Source organism: Rana temporaria, chromosome 6, assembly GCF_905171775.1.
Source record: "Rana temporaria chromosome 6, aRanTem1.1, whole genome shotgun sequence".
Taxonomy (NCBI): Eukaryota; Metazoa; Chordata; class Amphibia; order Anura; family Ranidae; genus Rana; species Rana temporaria.
The window spans coordinates 44,678,372-44,696,480 of NC_053494.1; the positions used below are offsets into that span (position 1 = coordinate 44,678,372).

The 18,109-nt window shown below is 39.1% G+C and overlaps 1 protein-coding gene across 1 annotated transcript in view; it reads left to right on the forward strand.

Moving 5' to 3' along the window:
* The window catches only part of BAIAP3 (BAI1 associated protein 3), a 368,143-nt gene that overhangs the window by 189,655 nt on the left and 160,379 nt on the right, over positions 1 to 18,109 (forward strand). Inside the window, exons 6-7 of the mRNA XM_040356725.1 lie at positions 6,113 to 6,172; positions 12,557 to 12,623. Coding sequence (XP_040212659.1) covers positions 6,113 to 6,172; positions 12,557 to 12,623 — 127 coding nt within the window. The remainder of the gene's footprint in view (positions 1 to 6,112; positions 6,173 to 12,556; positions 12,624 to 18,109) is intronic.

Here is an 18,109-nt window from a genome sequence, read left to right on the forward strand (position 1 = left end):
TACATGTGTGTAGATACAACTGCCAAGTTGCCTTTGTGCCCTTATAGCACAAGTGTAAAGAGTGAAAATAATTACTGACAATTGTTAGACTGTACTAGCACATAGCAGAAGATCTGTCTGTGGCTTTGATTAGGTATAACAATGATGTAGTGCCACTGAGTGGGAGAAGCCCCCATTGCTCCAACTAAGGCTGACAATGACATTTAGCAGCAGAAATGAGGTGACCAATACAACAGGCTGGAAAGAACACTGTACTCCTGCCGTATATGTTCACTTGTACTGCAAATTGAAATAGAGGTTCCAATGATAAATACCCATAATTTTTGATTTGTTTGTTTGTTCTGACTGCAACTTGCCGCTCTCCCTTTCATTTCTGCAGTCCATTCCTTAGTGGGCAAGTGTGGTGTTGTATTTCACATCCAAGTACATGTTGACACCTGCATTCCTTGGTGAACCCTTTTGGAGCAGATGGTAGCATCTGGATGTACAAAGCACACTACAAACGGGATCTGAACCCAGTGACGTAGCATTGGTGGGGTAACAGAGGCGGTTGCCCTGGGTGCAAAATTCTTGGGGCCGCAAAATGAATGAGGATTTGGGGGTTGAAAAGGCAGGAGATTTCTCTATGCATGTTCCCACCCAGGTCCAGTCAGCGGCACGCTCTCTCCTCACTTTTCCTCTTAGGTTGTGTGGGTCTGGCTGACCAGTTCTAGGTTAGAGTGGGCAGAGTTGAGGATAGCAAGTGGCATGTTCCTACTAAAGCCTATTACTCACTACTAGTTTTTTTTTTCAACCCCGTTCAATAAAAAAAAGCCTGACAGCTCAGGTCGGAGCCGCTATACAAACAATCCGATGTTAGTACATTGATCACCCCTGCTGTTCTATTGTGTTCTGACAGGGGGATGGCCCCCGCCAGAACACTGTAGTCAGCGCTCTCAGCCATTGGCCAACAGTGCTAATTGGGAACTGGCTGGAAGACCTTTTTTCAGTCATGCCCCTTTGACAAAAGCCAGCTGAATGACCGTCTGCAGTACACACTGGCCGATGCGGTCAAACATTCAACCCGTGTATATGCGGCTTAAGTGTGTGGCACTGCGCTGCATGAAGCAGTTCAGGTAGTCTCTGATCTCCCTTCTACTTTCTCTCCTCCATCCTCCCTGGGGCAGTCACCAACAGGCATGCCATGCACCTGATGATAAGGGTGGTTATATGGAGTTGGGGTGCACGGTAAGGGGGTGGAAGGTCTGGGGTGCACGCTGGAGGGGGTGTATCGAGTTGAGGGGAGCCCAAATAGGAGGGTGCATATAGTTACAGATTTACATAGTAGGTAAGCTGGAATAAAGACAACAGTCCATCCAGTTCAACCTGTGTAGGCGTATGTGAGTCAGTGTCGATAATCATTTCCCATATCCCTGTATATTGTGTTCTTTAACCACTTCAGCCCCGGGCAAGAATTTGCTCCAGAGCATATTTTTACGATTTGGCCATGCGTCGCTTTAACTGACAATTACGCGGTCGTGTGGCGCTGTACCCAAACAAAATGTATGTCCTTTTTCCCCACAAATATAGTTTTCTTTTGGTGGTATTTGATTACCTCTGCGGTTTTTATTTTTTGCATTATAAACAAAAAAAGACAGACAATTTTGAAAAAAAACACAATATTTTTTTCTTTTGCTATAATAAATATCCTCAAAAAATATATAAAAAAAAACGAATTTCTCGGTTTAGACCAATATACTGTATATTCTTCTACATACTTTTGGTAAAAAAAAAATCGCAATAGGCGTAAATTGATTTGCGCAAAAGTTATAGGGCCAGATTCACAGAACAAATATGCCGGAGTATCTACTGATACTCCGGCGTATTTTCAAATTTGCCGCGTCGTATCTTAATTTGTGATTCACAAACAAGATACGACGGCTTTTGGCTAAGATCCGACAGGCTTACGGCTTGGTACGCCTTCGGATCTTAGGCTGCAATACTTCGGCCGCCGCTGGGTGGAGTTTGCATCGTTTTCCAGCGTTGGGTATGCAAATTAGCTTTTATGGCGATCCACGAAGCTACTCGCGTGCGTAACGTCGTTTTTTTCCGTCGCAAAGTTAAGCAATCTTTTTCATGGCTTAACTTTACACCAGCCATGTTAAAGTATGGCCGTCGTTCCCGCGGCGAATTTAAAAAAAAAATGTTTATTTATTTTTTTGGCGTAAGTACGTTACGCACATCGCCATTCACAAACATGTTGGGGCGCCGTAATTTCGTGCAAAGCACGTCGGGAAGTTTACTAACGGAGCATGCGCAGAACGTTCGGCGCGGGAGCGCACCTAATTTAAATGGTACACGCCCCATTTGAAATTAGGCGGGCTTGCGCCGGACGTCTTTACGTTACTCCGCCGCAAGTTTATACTCAAGTGCTTTGTGGATCAGGCACTTACGAGAAAAACTTGCGGCGGTGTAACGTAAAGACGATACGTTACGCCGCCGCATTTGTACCTGAATCTGGCCCACAGTATCTACAAAATAGGGGATAGATTTATGGCATTTTTATTATTATTTTTTTCATACTAGTGATCTGCGATTTTTATCAGACACTTTTGGGACCGTTGACATTCATACAGCGATCAGTGCTAAAAATAGCCACTGATTACTGTGTAAGGCTGGGTTCACACCTATGCGAATTGGATGCTATTCGCACAGCAGGAGAATGTGACCGGCTCTCTGTGGAATCAGTTCACATCTTCGGGGCAGCTGCAGAGCACACTACACAGAAACACTTTGCATCTTTAGCTCTGTTTCAGGGCCGAATTCAGGCAAAGATTCGGCCCTGATTTGTCCCTGAACCGGAGTCCAGGAGTCTTTTAAAAATATCAATACTTCCCGTTGATACCACTATATATATATATATATATATATATATATACAGTATATATATATACAGAATTATACTGTACACCTCCTCACATTTTTGTAAATATTTTATTACATCTTTTCATGTGATTACACTTTGCTACAATGTACAGTAGTGAGTGTACAGCTTGTAAAAAATGTTGTCCCCACAAAATAACTCAAAACACAGCCATTAATGTCTAAACCATTTTGCTGAAGACAAGCAGACTAAGGACATGGATTACTGGAACCTTGTCCTGTGGTCTGATGAGACCAAGATAAACGTATTTGGTTCAGATGGGGTCAAGCATGTGTGGCGGCAACCAGGTGAGGAGTGCAAATACAAGTTTGTCTTGGCTACAGTCAAGCATAGTTGTGGAGAATGTCATGGTCTGAGGCTGCATCATTGCTGCCAGCACTGGGGAGCTACAGTTCATTGAGGGAACCATGAATGCCAACATGTACCGTGACATACTGAAGCCGAGCATGATCCCCTTCCTTTCGGAATACTGGGCCGCAGGGCAGTATTCCAACATAATAACAACCACAAACACACCTCCAAGACAACCACTGCCTTGCTAAAGAAGCTGAGGGTAAAGGTGATGGACTGCCCAAGCATGTCTCCAGACCTAAACCCTATTGAGCATCTGTGGGGCATCCTCAAACGGAAGTTGGAGGGGCGCAAAGGCTTTTAACATCCACCAGCTCTGTGATGTCATCATGGAGTGGAAGAGGACTCCAGTGTCAACCTGTGAAGCTCTGGTGAACTCCATGTCCAAGAGGTGCTGGAAAATAATGGGGGCCACACAAAATATTGACACTTTGGGCTCAGTTTGGACATTTTGACTTAGGGGTGTAATCACTTTTGTTGCCAGCAGTTTAGGCATTCATGGCTGTGTGTTGAGTTATCTTGAGGGGACAGCAAATTTACACTGTTATACAAGCTGTACACTCACTACTTTACATTGTAGAAAAGTGTAATTTCTTCAGCGTTGTCACATGAAAAGATATAATAAAATATTTACAAAAATTTGAGGGGTGTACTCACTTTTGTGAGATACTGTATAAATTCTGGTGGAAGGAACTCCTTCACCCAGGCACTGGAAACCCGCACAACCCCACTGTCTGAACTGCAAGAATTGAACATAATTGTACAATTTGCTAGGTTTACGATTCACGGTCAGTATTCTGCAGTCTGTCACTGTAAACATACCATAATGATTTACAGAACCTGTGTTCTTAATTTCCTTTTAGTAAATTTGTCCCGATGCATTGATGTAATATGCAGGTATATAATGCAAAATTTGTGTTTTCTTAAAACAAAGTTATTATATTTCTCTTGTGTATCTGATGTGCCACAGGACTAATATGTTTTATTAGCAAACATGGTACATTTGGGAGATTGGCACAGATTGAATCATTGCAGGAGACACATAAGCCACTGTCTTTCAATAAATGCTTTGCATACAAACCATGAGCACATTTTCAGCTTTATTTCTTTTATCATTGTCTTCAAAATACTGGAACTATATTAAAAAAAAAAAGATGTCCACTAAGCTCTTAAAAATAGCTGTAAAATGTAGCCACATTCCAGCTTTACAACAACAACAACAATCTGTATGCTAATCAAATGGCATTTTATGTAATGTGGTTTACGCAGCACACAAAATGGGAAAATATCACTGTAATGCTGTATCTGCTTTTCTTCTTGTTTTTTTCTTTTATCATTAAAATTGGTAGATATATGGATGTATTACTCCTCTTCAGAGAAATTGAGCAATATAATTCATCAATAGACTCTAACCCCTTTTTATAATTGCTTCTCACACCAAGAGAACTCGTCTTCACAGTTTTTTCTCTCTCTTTTTTTCCTGTTTTTTCTTCTTATTTCTTTTGCTATACTTTTTTCTTTTGTTGTCTGATTCTTAACCATGAATATTATTGAGCACATGTTTTTTGGGGGTCTCTCGATTTTGCAATGAATATACGCACGTTGGGCTGCACTAAGGACAATATCCTCACCCATGTCTCTGCAATTACCCTCATTAATTTCAATGTTGTTTACTGTACTCTTATACTTGTGTTTATCTTCTTCTGCTTTGTTGCAGATATCGATCCCCCTTGAGAATTTTCATTCTAAGATATATTTACTGCTCCGTTAATAATTTTCATGTGTATTTGAACTCACTTGTTCTGTGACTGTTTATGTAACCTTTTAAAAATTTGTTAATAAAAATATATTCAACCATATAACTGGTAGATAGTGATTTATATTTACAGTTATCACTGTGCTTTGTGCTTATTTAGTATTTTGTTTTTAGCAATTAATTACCTAGTAACAAATGTGTTTCACACTTGTGATTATCCAGTTAAGCAGCAAAGTGAACAGTGCAGTTTAGCCCTAAATTTGTTTACACTTCCTGTTTTGCCCCATTTTAAAGACACACATTTTCTTGGCCGCCCAAGCCCCTCTCTCTTTTCTTTACATTGTTTCTTCTTTTGGCCCTGTATATAAAAATCTATAAATACATTAACTACCAACATTTTTGATGTTGCTCCAACCGATTTTAGATCAGCCTTTCAAGCAGGGTTCTCTGGTATCCTATGGTTTCTGCTCAGGGTTGCTAGAGGTTCCTTGACTGAGGAGCCACTCTAAAATATATACATTTTAGTTTTGGCAGATGCTGGCAAATCCAACAAATCCCCAGGTTTGAAAAAAAAAATGTGGTGATGAGTACTCTTCAACCACCCTTTTTTACCAACTTGAGGTCATTGTGAAGGGATCTCACTTTGTCTACTGGACTATGCCATCCATCCAAATGCTAAAAAAACAGTCAGTATCATTAAGAACAGTCAACGTTAAACAAAATCTTTTGAAATGATAGAGTGTGAGCATTCTAATATCACACAGTCTGTTAAAAAATGTTTTTTTTAAGAAGAAATCCCACGAGTAGACATTGCACACAGTTATCACACATTTTGGATGATGACACAAAGCAGACTTGAGACAAAGGCAATTGGCTCTGAAAATGTCATCCCGTATTTACTGATCTGCTGCCTTCATAAGAACTGTCGACATGAAGGAAACAAATGGCAGCTTACAGTCAGCTGCACAGGATAATAGGACAGCCAACGTCTATCTCATGGCTTTGTAGTATTTTTAGCTGTGTGGTCTTGTGTTCCTGCATCTCTGATCCATACTGAAAAAAAATCTTGTTTGTGTCTGCAGGTTTTTGGAATGAGTGAGAGCGACCATGATTTCATTCTGATACGTGTTAAAGAGTCAAAGGTAAAGGACTTGTTCCATCAACCTTATGTACGGTACTTGTGTAATATTACATCCAGAAAACTGATAATGCCGCAAAAAAATTTCAATAAAATTAGGAAAGGCTTAAAGAGACCCAGTCATCAACTTTGCAGGTAAAATCACAGATTTATAGAGTATTTTAAATGCTTACTTACCCATACACATTTGTTATTGATTTCCAGTGTGCTTCAAATTTGATTACTTCAGGAAGAGCCAGTTCCCTAGTAAAGCACCCCTCCCAATGTTCTTGCCAACAAGGTTCTGCAGGAGAACAAGTTTAAAGTGTTACTAAACCCAGTTCAGTAAAATCAGTCTGTATAGTCACTGTTCTATGAGAATGTCTATGGATGGCAGAGGTATATTTCTCTGACTTGTCACATGTATCTTTATCTGGCTTTCGAGGATAGGCTGTTCTATCCCGATGTTTAACATTAGTTGTATGTCAGTCAAAAGTAATTGTTTTGTCCAACTGGAGTGCACATGTTCTGGATTTTATAATGACACATATATTTTGTTCAATAGCGCTTTATGAGATAAAAAAAAACAATCGGTCTGTATATGTAGTAAAGCAAGCTTGTTATACACACTGTGGAGCCTAAGGGGTTAATCCTCAGCATTGTGTATGAAGACTGTTTGACCCTGTCATCTCTGATCCTCTCCTTTTACTGTCCCCAATATATTTCCTGATAATACAGAGGGTAGGGGACAAGCTGTACATGCTCAGTTTGGTGTGTATTGCTAGAGAGTATTCTTTTTTAGAGAGTACATGTGATCAGCACAGGGCCAATTAGCACTGTCCAGATAAAGGGCCATGGGTCCTGCATCCTGATAGAACAGTCAGTGCAGAATGAAAACTCCTCCTACAAGCTTTAACTAGACACTAACAGAAGTCACAAGACTGCTATATACTGCTGATGAGAAAAGGTATTTAGCAGTTTATATTTACTAAAACTATTGCATTTCCATGTCCTGTGTACTAGGGGAGGCCATATATAGTGAATACAGGGTCCTGGGTTTAGTAACACTTTAAAATAACGGGAAAAGTGTAAAATAGAACACTAATGCAGCCACCACATCTAAGGACTGGTAAGCTGCAGAACTATCATTTTATTTTTGTAGATATACTTTGAGCAGAGATAACACTGTAAGACAGTGCAGGCACCACATTGTGGTCTGAATTTGATAACTGAAATTTTTTTCTTCTCTATCGGATAGCAGTATCTGCTCTGTGCTATAAATAGGCCCCTAAAGATGATTTAAAAATTGAAAGGTAAGGCTGACAGATCATAGAGAGTCATTAAGTCTGTTAGAGTGGGCAGAGGTATTCTGCACATGTTGTTCTCTCTGTGTAGGGCTAAGAGTACTAAATACATCTATCATGGTAAACACTTGAATAGGTCAAGAAGATCATAGCTTATGTTTACCAGCAGCAAAATAGCACAATGTAAAGAGCAGTAGCATTAATGAGGTTGGAAAGCAGATTTTTTTTCTTTTTATATTGCTTTCCTTTTTTTGTTTATACAGATCATGAGTGTTTTTTTAGGGTCATGTCTATTTATATGCATTATTTTTCAGTTTGAGAGCTTAAATATAATTATACACTGCCTGCAAATAAGCTTTAAAGTGAAATTGCAGCCAAGTACATCTTTGAAATATGTAATATATGTAAAAATATATAAAGTAAAGGTACCACGATAAAAAACATCAGCGAGTCCTTGTTAGTAGCTCATTTAAGGTAAAGAGCCCAGACAAAAAATCTTTTGAAAGATCCTCCACCAACAATTAATTGATACATGTATAATATGTGAACTGTTTTCAGTTTCACAAAACTGTTATTGAAGTATATCAGAAGACAGATAGTACTTTAAAGGCGTATATATACAGTATAAATACTGTGCATCCAAAAATTATTCACAGCGCCTCACTTTTTGCATATTTTGTTATGTTATTTGCCTCGAATCTGCGGTCGAATGTGCCTAACCTTAACTCTATTAGTCCAAGATTATTCTACATAGAGAGGAAAGATTTGACATAGAGAGAAAAGATTTGACATTATAGAGACAGTGTTGGGGTAGACCATTCGACATGAACTATGAAGATTCGACAAAGCAGCGAAAAACATACAAACGTTGAATCTGTCCTTGAAGGCTTATGGTGTTTGTCGAAAGTTCTAAGAAGATTTGACAAGAAGCTAAACTGTACGACACAGCAATCGTACATTTCTGATCAAATGCTCAGCCCAAAGGCTATAGAAGAATTCTAATGTTGGTTGACTAGTAATAATAATTTATAAATATAATTATTACTAGTGTCATACAACATTAGAATTCTTCTATAGCTTGTAGGCGGAACAATCGAACGGAAATGTACAATTGCAGCGTTGTCAGTTTAGCTGCTCCGTCGAATCTTCTTAGAACATTCGACAGACACCATAAGCCTTCAATGACAGAATCAGAAAAAAGAAAAAAGATAAGTTGCGCTAGGAGTCGCAACTTAATGCGAGAATAATATAAATAAATAAATACATAAATGAATAAATAAATAAATAAAGTGCTAGTGCAAAAATAGCAAAAATGATGCCCAAATAGTATGGAAAAAACCTTTCGGAGTAAATACAACAATCTGCTACTTGGGACCAAGCACTTAGAAAACTTTGTTAGTCCATTAAAGATGCATACTAATGAATTGTTAAACAGTCCCAAATGAGAGGGGAAATCAACAGCAGAACCCCAAAACATATGAATGTCCAAATAAATGGGCAAAAACAGTTGCAGAGTAATGAAATAATCCAAGTATTGAACAGCCTCTGGTCTCTGGTCAGAAGAAACATATATTCCCACCGAGAGGTAAGTAAGGGTGTGCTCTTACCAGATCCACGATCATAAAAAGCGTGTCAATCCACTCAGGTCATGGAGAAAGCTCGGTCACGGCTGACAGGCAGAATGTCCTCTCCAATGTATTTAACGACTCCACATCCATCCGGAGAACCAGGGGAAGAAATAGGCTCAGAATGTGAAGTACCGTCAAGTATTTATTAAAAATTGTGCAACATATACACAGCGGTACATATAGTTTAAAATTGCCGGCTAAAACAAGCAAATACAAATACAATAAAAAACGTGCACCCGTGCATCCAAGGGCGGAGCCACACACCGAACGTCATTGCGTTTTACGTGACCCCGGATGCACGGGTGCACGTTTTTTATTGTATTTGTAATTGCTTGTTTTAGCCGGCAATTTTAAACTATATGTACCGCTGTGTATATGTTGCACAATTTTTAATAAATACTTGACGGTACTTCACATTCTGAGCCGAACGTCATTGCGCATGCGCCGTATAGAGTCGGCTCTATACGGCACCTGCGCAGCGACGTTCGGCTTCTTTCGGAAAGTCGTGACGTCACGTATGCGCCCGTCCGAGGAACGTCAATCAAATAGGAACGCCCACTGACAAGGGACGAGACGCCGAGATGTCGGTATGTACAAAAAAAAAAAAAAAAAAAGCCAGCCTACCCGCAGTGTAACGGGTCTTACGAATCTATTGTTAGAAATGTGTTTTAGGGGGAACCACCCCTTTAAGTTGCGACTCCTAGCGCAACTTATCTTTTTTCTTTTTACTTTTTGCGTGTATATCACATGTTTAGCGTTGCTGCTGGAATTACTCACTATTTATTTATTTATTTCTTTATTTATTCATTTGAAATTCATTTACATTTATTCTCCTAGCGCGAGGAAACCCCCCCCCCCTTTAAATGACAGAATCAACCTTAATCAATTCGGATTTTGGGACGAATGCATTTTTTTACGAAACAAAATAAATAAAAACTAATTTTTGGGAATAACTAAATAAATGTATTTTTGTGGACGAAAACTAAATTCCGAAACAAAATATTTCAGTGTGCACATGTCTAAATAATACTAATATACATGTGATTTTTTTTTTTTTTTTTTATATATAAATTTGAAAAGATTTCAAACAAACTCCTTTCACGTTGACATTATGGGGTATTGTTTTTAGAATTTTCTGGAAAAAAATTAATTTAATTCATTTTGGAAAAAAGGCTGTAAATCCTCCTCTTCTGTGATCCCAGCCCCTTCCTCCTGTTCAGTGCCTCCACAGCAAGCAGCTTGCTATGGGGGCACCCGAGCTGTGTCCATTCAGACACAAAGCCCCAACTCAGCCCCGCCCCCTCTCTCTAGTATTTGGCTTGATTGGCTAGCTAACAGCATAGCTAGCTGTCAGCTTTGCTTGACAGCAGTGGGAGCCAATGCTGTGTTTCAGCCAATCAGGAAGGAGAATCTCAGATGGCCGAGGGACTCGTGGACATTGCTGGACAGAGAGGGACCTCAGGTAAGTGTTATGCCCTGTACACACGGTCAGAATTTCCAATGGAAAAAGTCAGATGGGAGCTTTTCATTGGATATTCTGACCGTGTGTATGCCCAATCGGACTTTTTCCGTCCGAAATTACGGCGGACTTGGATAGAGAACATGTTCTCTATTTTTCAAATGGAAAAAATTGCAATTGGAAAATCCGTTCTTCTGTATGGAATTCCGACGCACTAAAAACCATGCATGCTCAGAATCAAGTTGACGCAAGATCGGAAGTATTGAACTTCATTTTTATCGGCTTGTCGTAGTGTTGTACGTCACCGCGTTCTTGGCAGTCAGAATTTGGTGTGACCGTGTGTATGCAAGACAGCTTCAGCGGAATTCCGTCAGTCATGTGTACAGGGCATTAGGGGGGCTAAGAGGAGCTGACTTTACAACCCCTAACCCCTAACCATTCTCTGTATGCCATTCTCTGTATGCCCAACTACAGTTGTACAGAAAACAAATAAAGCTGCTGCAGGTCTGTGCAAGCTCAGTTAGGTGCCTGTACATTATACCTTCTAGCAGGTAATTTTTTTATTTTTTTTCAAATTAAAGCTTTAAAACGAAAAAGTAACAAGGTATGTGGCAGGCGGAATATTATACAATATGAGCTAGTCTGGCACTGACCCCATCCCTATATTATTGAATAAGTAGCAAGGATACAAACTCTGCCCTAACTTTTTACAGGCCAGCCACTGCTAAACACATTTCCCCAGAAATAAGGTACAGGATTATATTTACTGTTTTGCAGTAAACATTGAAATTATAGACTGTCTACATATATAGTTAAAACTACGCTTTTTCTACAAAAAGACAAGATTTGGACCAATTCCTGTAGATTGCCTGTAAACCTGGTCATATATAAGCGTATCAAGCTTTCAGACACTTCTTATGCTTGGCTGCACATGGCTTGATCTGAAACACATTTTTCTATTCCCTGCAATGATCTTATCTAATCAATGTGGATGTTCAACACCCACGCTAAATGGATGTAGATGTAGTTGTACATGAACTGCGTACATGCACTGAAGGAGCTTTTGTATATCCACATCTTCGGTCCTAGTCATTGAAAATTCAAGTGAACATCTGTCATCTTGAAATGTTGACTGTGGGTTCTCTGTTGTTAGAATAAGTTTCAAATTAGCCTTCATGGTCAATAATTGTTTATATTTTTACAAAAGTAGAACTCCATAACAAGCATGTTTTTTTTTGTTTTTTTTTATATATAGCGTTTAGGAGAATGGGAAATGTTGAGGGTATTTACCTTCAAGCCTAGAAACACAATGAGAAGTGGGTAGAAGTGTGGGGAAATTCTACCTTTAATACTTGGCATTGTAACATGAGTCCGCATTGGGAAATTTTCCCTCTATTCCTCTGTCTGTGAGAACAATAACATTTTGGATTTACCCTCACTCTTTGTCTTAATTACAGTGAAGCATGGTGAGGGTAGATCAACCAAATGTTGAAACAATCCTATGAGGTTGATTTGCTAAAGCTGGAGAGTGCAACAACTGGTGAAGCTGTGCATGGTAGCCAATCTGCATCAAACTTCAGCTTGTTTAATTAAACTTTGACAAACAAACTGGAAGCTAATTGGTTTCTATGCAGACGTTGCACTCTCCAGCTTTTGTAAATCAACCCCTTTGTGTGTAACCCTCTCCCCACTCTAGCCAAAGCTTTAACTAAAAGTTTAGTAGAGTTCAACTTTAACTGTCTTTGTGAACTTAGTCCAGTGTATCATTACTGTATTCCTGTTTTAAACTGTTCCCATTTTTTTTGCTTAACCTACTAACTCTACTTCTGGTTCAAGTACTATCTTAATAACAGTTTGTAAAACTGAGACTTGATTCTCTTTCCAGTCACTGACTAAAAAATCCTAAATATAAAATATAATGAATCTCAGATAACGATATGCCATAGACACTACTTTGTAATAAACTTCAAAGATGTTCTACCTTCTAAGCTTTCCATTTGATGTCTATTTTCTTCTAGGCTCCCATCTATGCTTTAAAAGTCACAGTTGTTCAGGCCAGAAACCTTCTTGCAAAAGACGCCAATGGTAGGTTTTGTTGGGAGTATAAGGTTTGTTGTTTGTTTATTCAACCTTTTAAGGAAGACCTCCAGCCATACAGCTAAATACACATTTAAATACATACATAGCCACTGTTTTACCAGCCAAACCCAACCATGTGAAGTTCCACATCTCCCTCTTTCACCGCCTACCTGTCATGACTTTTAAAGTAATCTGTAATACAACCAAAGGATGTTTTAAAATATTTGCCTGAAGTTCCTTAAATATATATATATTTTTTTTTATAATTCCAATGTCCTTCAACATTTCCAGCGAGTATTGTTTAATTGTTGCTTCACCTGAATTGGCTTTCTCTTCCTCTGAAACCAACTGAGGATTCTCGTTGGATGCTGTCACTTTCAGTTGGACCTCCAGAAGTTGTTCTACAGCTGAGATAGGCAGCCTCTGTTGCTTTCCAGCTGTTGTTGAACTAGGCTTGCTGGAACTTATAGTTTAACAACAGCTGGAGAGCCACAGGTTGCCTAAGCCTGGTCAAGACCTGCCACCGGCCTAAAGATGTCACGTTTGCTAGCCTTTGTCAGTATGGCTTTTGCTTCTCACTCTGCCACCTATGCTTTAACAGGTCCATGTTTACCTAGGTGTATGAACCTGTAATGTTAGGGCCTTAGAATAAAAAAGTATCTGCTTTTCTGTATTTTGCATCACTATGTTTAAAGTATATGTAAATCCAAATACTAAAATCTCATATACTGTAAGGTTTAACTAAACTATGACTTATTATTTTCAATATTTCTAAAATAAATTCCCTTAACACGGGCTTCCAATGAAGACTACATGTGGTTGCTTTAACATAAATTGCACAGGCATGGCCCACTGTCATCACTACCAGGAAGCCCATCTCCAGAAATGCCATGTAGGCATTGTCAGTGTTCATGTAGACAAGAAATGACCAAAATTTAAGCTGCAGAAGATCATCAGTACAGTGACACAAGGGACAAAAAAGGTGAAAAAAGGATTTTATCTAGAAAAGAATAAGGTTTGCTTATGATACACAGTGCCTATTTGGTTAAGATTTATATCTAGTTTATTTTAAATAACACGTTACAAATATTTTACTAAATATGAGATGCCAAGAACTGTTTTTATGTTTTATTCACTGTCCCAGGGTACATGTTAAAATGTTTCATATTTCTTGGAGTTCCTTTTAGGCTGCTATACTCATCGGACACTGGTAAACAAAAAAACTGTAGGCCAGCCCAACACAACCCCTCTTACTATAAGCATACCTACTTTTTGTAGTAAAGAGAGCATAATCATAAAAATAGGGTGGGACCTTTGTTTCTCAATGGATTCCAGTAACGATTTTACAGTGAGTAAAAAATTCCTATTTTATTTCTCATTTATTAAGGGGAAACAGAAAGCTTTTTACTTTTGGGACATGCAAAAACAGTCCAACTGAGAACTGAAAAAAGCATGCAGAACATGCCTGAAGGATTTTACACCCAAATCTGGCATCAGATGAGGCCCTAACATCCACCTGGTAGAATGTAAAAGAACGTGTGAACAGACGACCAGATGGCAGCCTTACAAATCTGAGAAACAGCTGTTTTAAGTAAAGCAAACAATTTTTTTTTAGCTGAAAGACCATGGTGTTTTAAGTTAAGAATACATACCTTAACTTGTCTGGAACTATAGTTTTAAGTAAAGCCAACTACATTTTTCCAGTTTCTAGACCATAGGTTCAAGTAAAGCCAACTAAATTTTTCGAGTTTATAGAACAAATGGGTATGTAAAGCCTACTCAATATTTTCAGTTTATAGACCACAGGTTTAAGTAAAGCCTACTTAATTTCTTAAGTTTATAGACCATAGATTTAAGTTAGGAATACATACATTAACTTGCTTCAAACTATAGTTTTACTGTATGTTTGTGCTGAGTTTGTGCTTCAAAAACTGGTAATGGTGTAGCGTAGATCATGAACCAGGGCATTGGTGCCCAAATAAATGCCCTATGTCATGCTAACTATTTCTCCTACACACAGAATGAAAAGCCCATAATCAATCTTTCTGATACAGAGCGCTATGTGAAAAAATATACTATACCAATATGCTTGTTTTTGCAGAACAAATGCAGCACAAACTTATGGTATATTTATTTTTGAAATGTAATGGTAAAGTGGGCAGGGCTTTAGGTTACATAATCTAACATCGAATGTCCAATATCTCAAAAACTGAACAGAAAGTTTGTTTTTGTGGTGCAAATCAGCATAAACAAATTTGTATCGTCACAATCAAGGGGTCAAGCTCGAAGACCAGTTGCTATAGCAGTAAAAGCTCACACAGGAACCAGCGGGATAGAAACACAGGCAGGTCACCCTGGCAGATTTCACAGGCTCACATGATGTGCGGAATCTATGTACTAATCGGTGTTCACCAGAGCTCCTGATTTCAGAGATGGATTTTGCTGCGTGTGAGCACCAGGTTGCGTTCCTCAGGATTGCCCCACCAGGAGGGGAACGGGCCGGGGGTCCAGTAGCAGATATAGCAGATAGTGATCAAGCAGAAGCGTAGTCGAGGAACAAGCCAAAGCTTGGTAATGAATAGTTAAAGGTTGGGATTAAGCAGAAGTGTAGTCGAGGAGAAAGCAAAATGTCGGTAACGAATAGTAGCAAAGATACAGACAGCAGCAGGATAGACAAAAGCAAGATATTTGCTGGAGACGGTTCAATATTCTGGCAACCAGAAGTGCAGAGACATGGCTCAAATCAGGAAGTTTGTGGAAGGAGCAGAAAGATCAAGGTTCATTGCAAATAAGATTCATAGCAAGATTATTTAAGGAATTGTCCAGGGCGCTGTCCTGCGTTCCAGGTGGCTTAGCAAGCAGAGTCATTGTCAGACACAGCTGAGGTCCCATGTTCAAATCCAAGTCCTGACAGGTGCTATTGCTTTTAAAATGTAATAACACGTGGGAGAGGTTTCATCAACTATAATGCGCAGTGTCTCTGAAACCAAACCAGCACATACGCCAATGTTGCAGTACAAACGAATGCTATCTTTGTTTTTACATTTTAATAACATTGGTTACAAAAAATGGGGGCGGGGGCTTGATGTTACATAATCAGAATTTGAAGTCCAATATCTCAAAAACCAAGCCAGCTAAAACATTCATTTTTGTGGCATAAATGGACGTATGCCCATTTATTATAAATATATTAACCTGCAAATAAAATAAAAAAATGTGGATGGTATGTCAATCAACATTTAAAGTATGTGAACGATATTTTGTTCAATGTTCATTCTTACCTTTCAATGCCATTGCATGGCTTTGTAGCGACCTGGAAAAATTCTTGTCACTGGTGGTGCTCTTTTGTCCTGATGGGCCTCAAACGTATGGGAACTGCCTTGTGTAGGTTTTCAAACTTCCAAAAGACATTAAATCCTTTCAAATACCAGCATCAAAACTTGTGCAGTTGCATGTTTGGCAAACATATGCGTCCCACAATTTCAGTCAAATGAAAAGATATTTTTTTTAAGTAAATGTAACTCAATTAGAATATGGAAAAGCAGGATACCTTAAAAGTTTTCTCTAGATTACGCAATATTATACATTATTTTTGTAAATATAAAAGGTGTGTTTTAAGAACTAATGAAAATGAAGTAAGGTACTTAACATATTAAAGTAAATTAATTAACATTTGTTTATTTGTTGAAAATGATAAAAAAAATTATGGTAAAATTACAAGCCAACTGAATCATGTTTATCAGTGTATGCTGGATGCAAATACATTTTCACATCCTGCATTTTATGAGGCGCAAAATAAGACTTCATGTCATTAGTTTTCTGCTGTGAGCTTACTTATTGATGTGGTATGCACCAGCCTTTGTCTAGCAGCAGTAATCTCCCCAGCTTAAACAAGCTCCTGTAGGCACTAAACAGCTGGCGAGATCTAGAAAGACCTTTCCCTTGCACACTTAAAGGGGTTGTAAAGGAAAAAAAAATGTTTTCAAAATAAGCATCCTTTACCTGCAGACACTTCCTTATTGTTCCTTTTTGCTCAGAAGTTGCTCTATTTCTTCTCTGTTCTGTTCACTTCCTGCTTGTCTGATTGTTACTCACCACAGTGAAGGGAGGCTTTTCTGCGGTGGTCAGTGATGTGCTCGCCCCCTCCTGGGAACTACATATGTGCGGCAGGATGCTCCCTACATGTTAGAGACTTCAAGGACGTGTAAATTACTGGGCGTGCCGCAATGCATACTGGGAAATGTAGTTCTTACATGAACGAGCGCCGCAAACCAGGAAGTGAATGAGAGAACAGAAACTAGAACTCCGGAGGTGATTTTACCTGTGGGTGTGGATTCTTGCCATACACTGTGAGGCAGCTGATTGTAGGACATGCACACACCCCCTCTCCACCACATAGTCAGAGACTTGTAGAGCTGTGCTGGGAATAGACCATCTCTCCGCTAATCTATTTATAGCACCCACCCTGTCACAAAATTCAGCCTGGTTTTATCACAGTTGACTAAGAACTTGTCAGAAGTTATCATGCTGATAACAGAAGAATGAAGTAGGAGAAAGCCATAGGACTTAGTGCTTTGAAGAGAGATAAGAAAACACTGTAGATATACAGTATGTGCCCAGCTGGAATTTCATGACTCAGGTTTACATCCACTTTAAGGATTCTGTTGATAGATGATTGGAATCCCTATTGAAAGTAATCATAACAACCAGCCATTGCAGCTATATACATTTGCCAGATTGTCAGACTGGACTAGAAAATGAACATAGAACATGATCCTGTTCTTGACAACCCTGTTATTCTGGAACAATTGCAGCTAATGCCATTCACTGCTATTTTGTGTTGGTCTCTAGGAGTATGATCCTACTCTCTGTGCATATGCACAGAATTTTGTTAGCAATTGCCTGATCCGCTGAACCTGCTTGCAAAAGGCATGTTTTACACATACCTTTTGACAGTGAACTCCTGTTTGATGAACCCTTTGGTAAATATGTCAAGGAAGTTATTGGAAGGGAAAGTGCTTTTATCTCCCAAAATGCCTCCTACACGCGATTGCGATTTCCAACAAGACACATTCAGTGGTTTACAACTGCTTCAAAGGTGGACAGTGTCAGTCAATAGTGCAGTGGACAGTGTTGGTAGGGCAGTGAACGGTGTATGGACAGTGTGGTTACATAGTTACATAGTTAGTCAGGTTGACAAAAATCCATCCAGTTCAACTGTAAAAATAAATAAAATTTAAAATATATATCATACAGTCCCATATACCCAATTCTCTACCCACAGTTGATCCAGAAGAAGGCGAAAAACCCCAGCAGAACATGATCCAATTTGCTAGGGAAGGGGGAAAAAATCCTTCCTGATCCCCTGAGAGGCAATCGTATTTTCCCTGGATCAACTTTACCTATAGATGTTAGTACCCTTAATCTCCTCTTCTCAAGAGTGAATAAATTTAGTTCTTCTAATATTTCCTCATAGCTGAGTTCCTCCATGC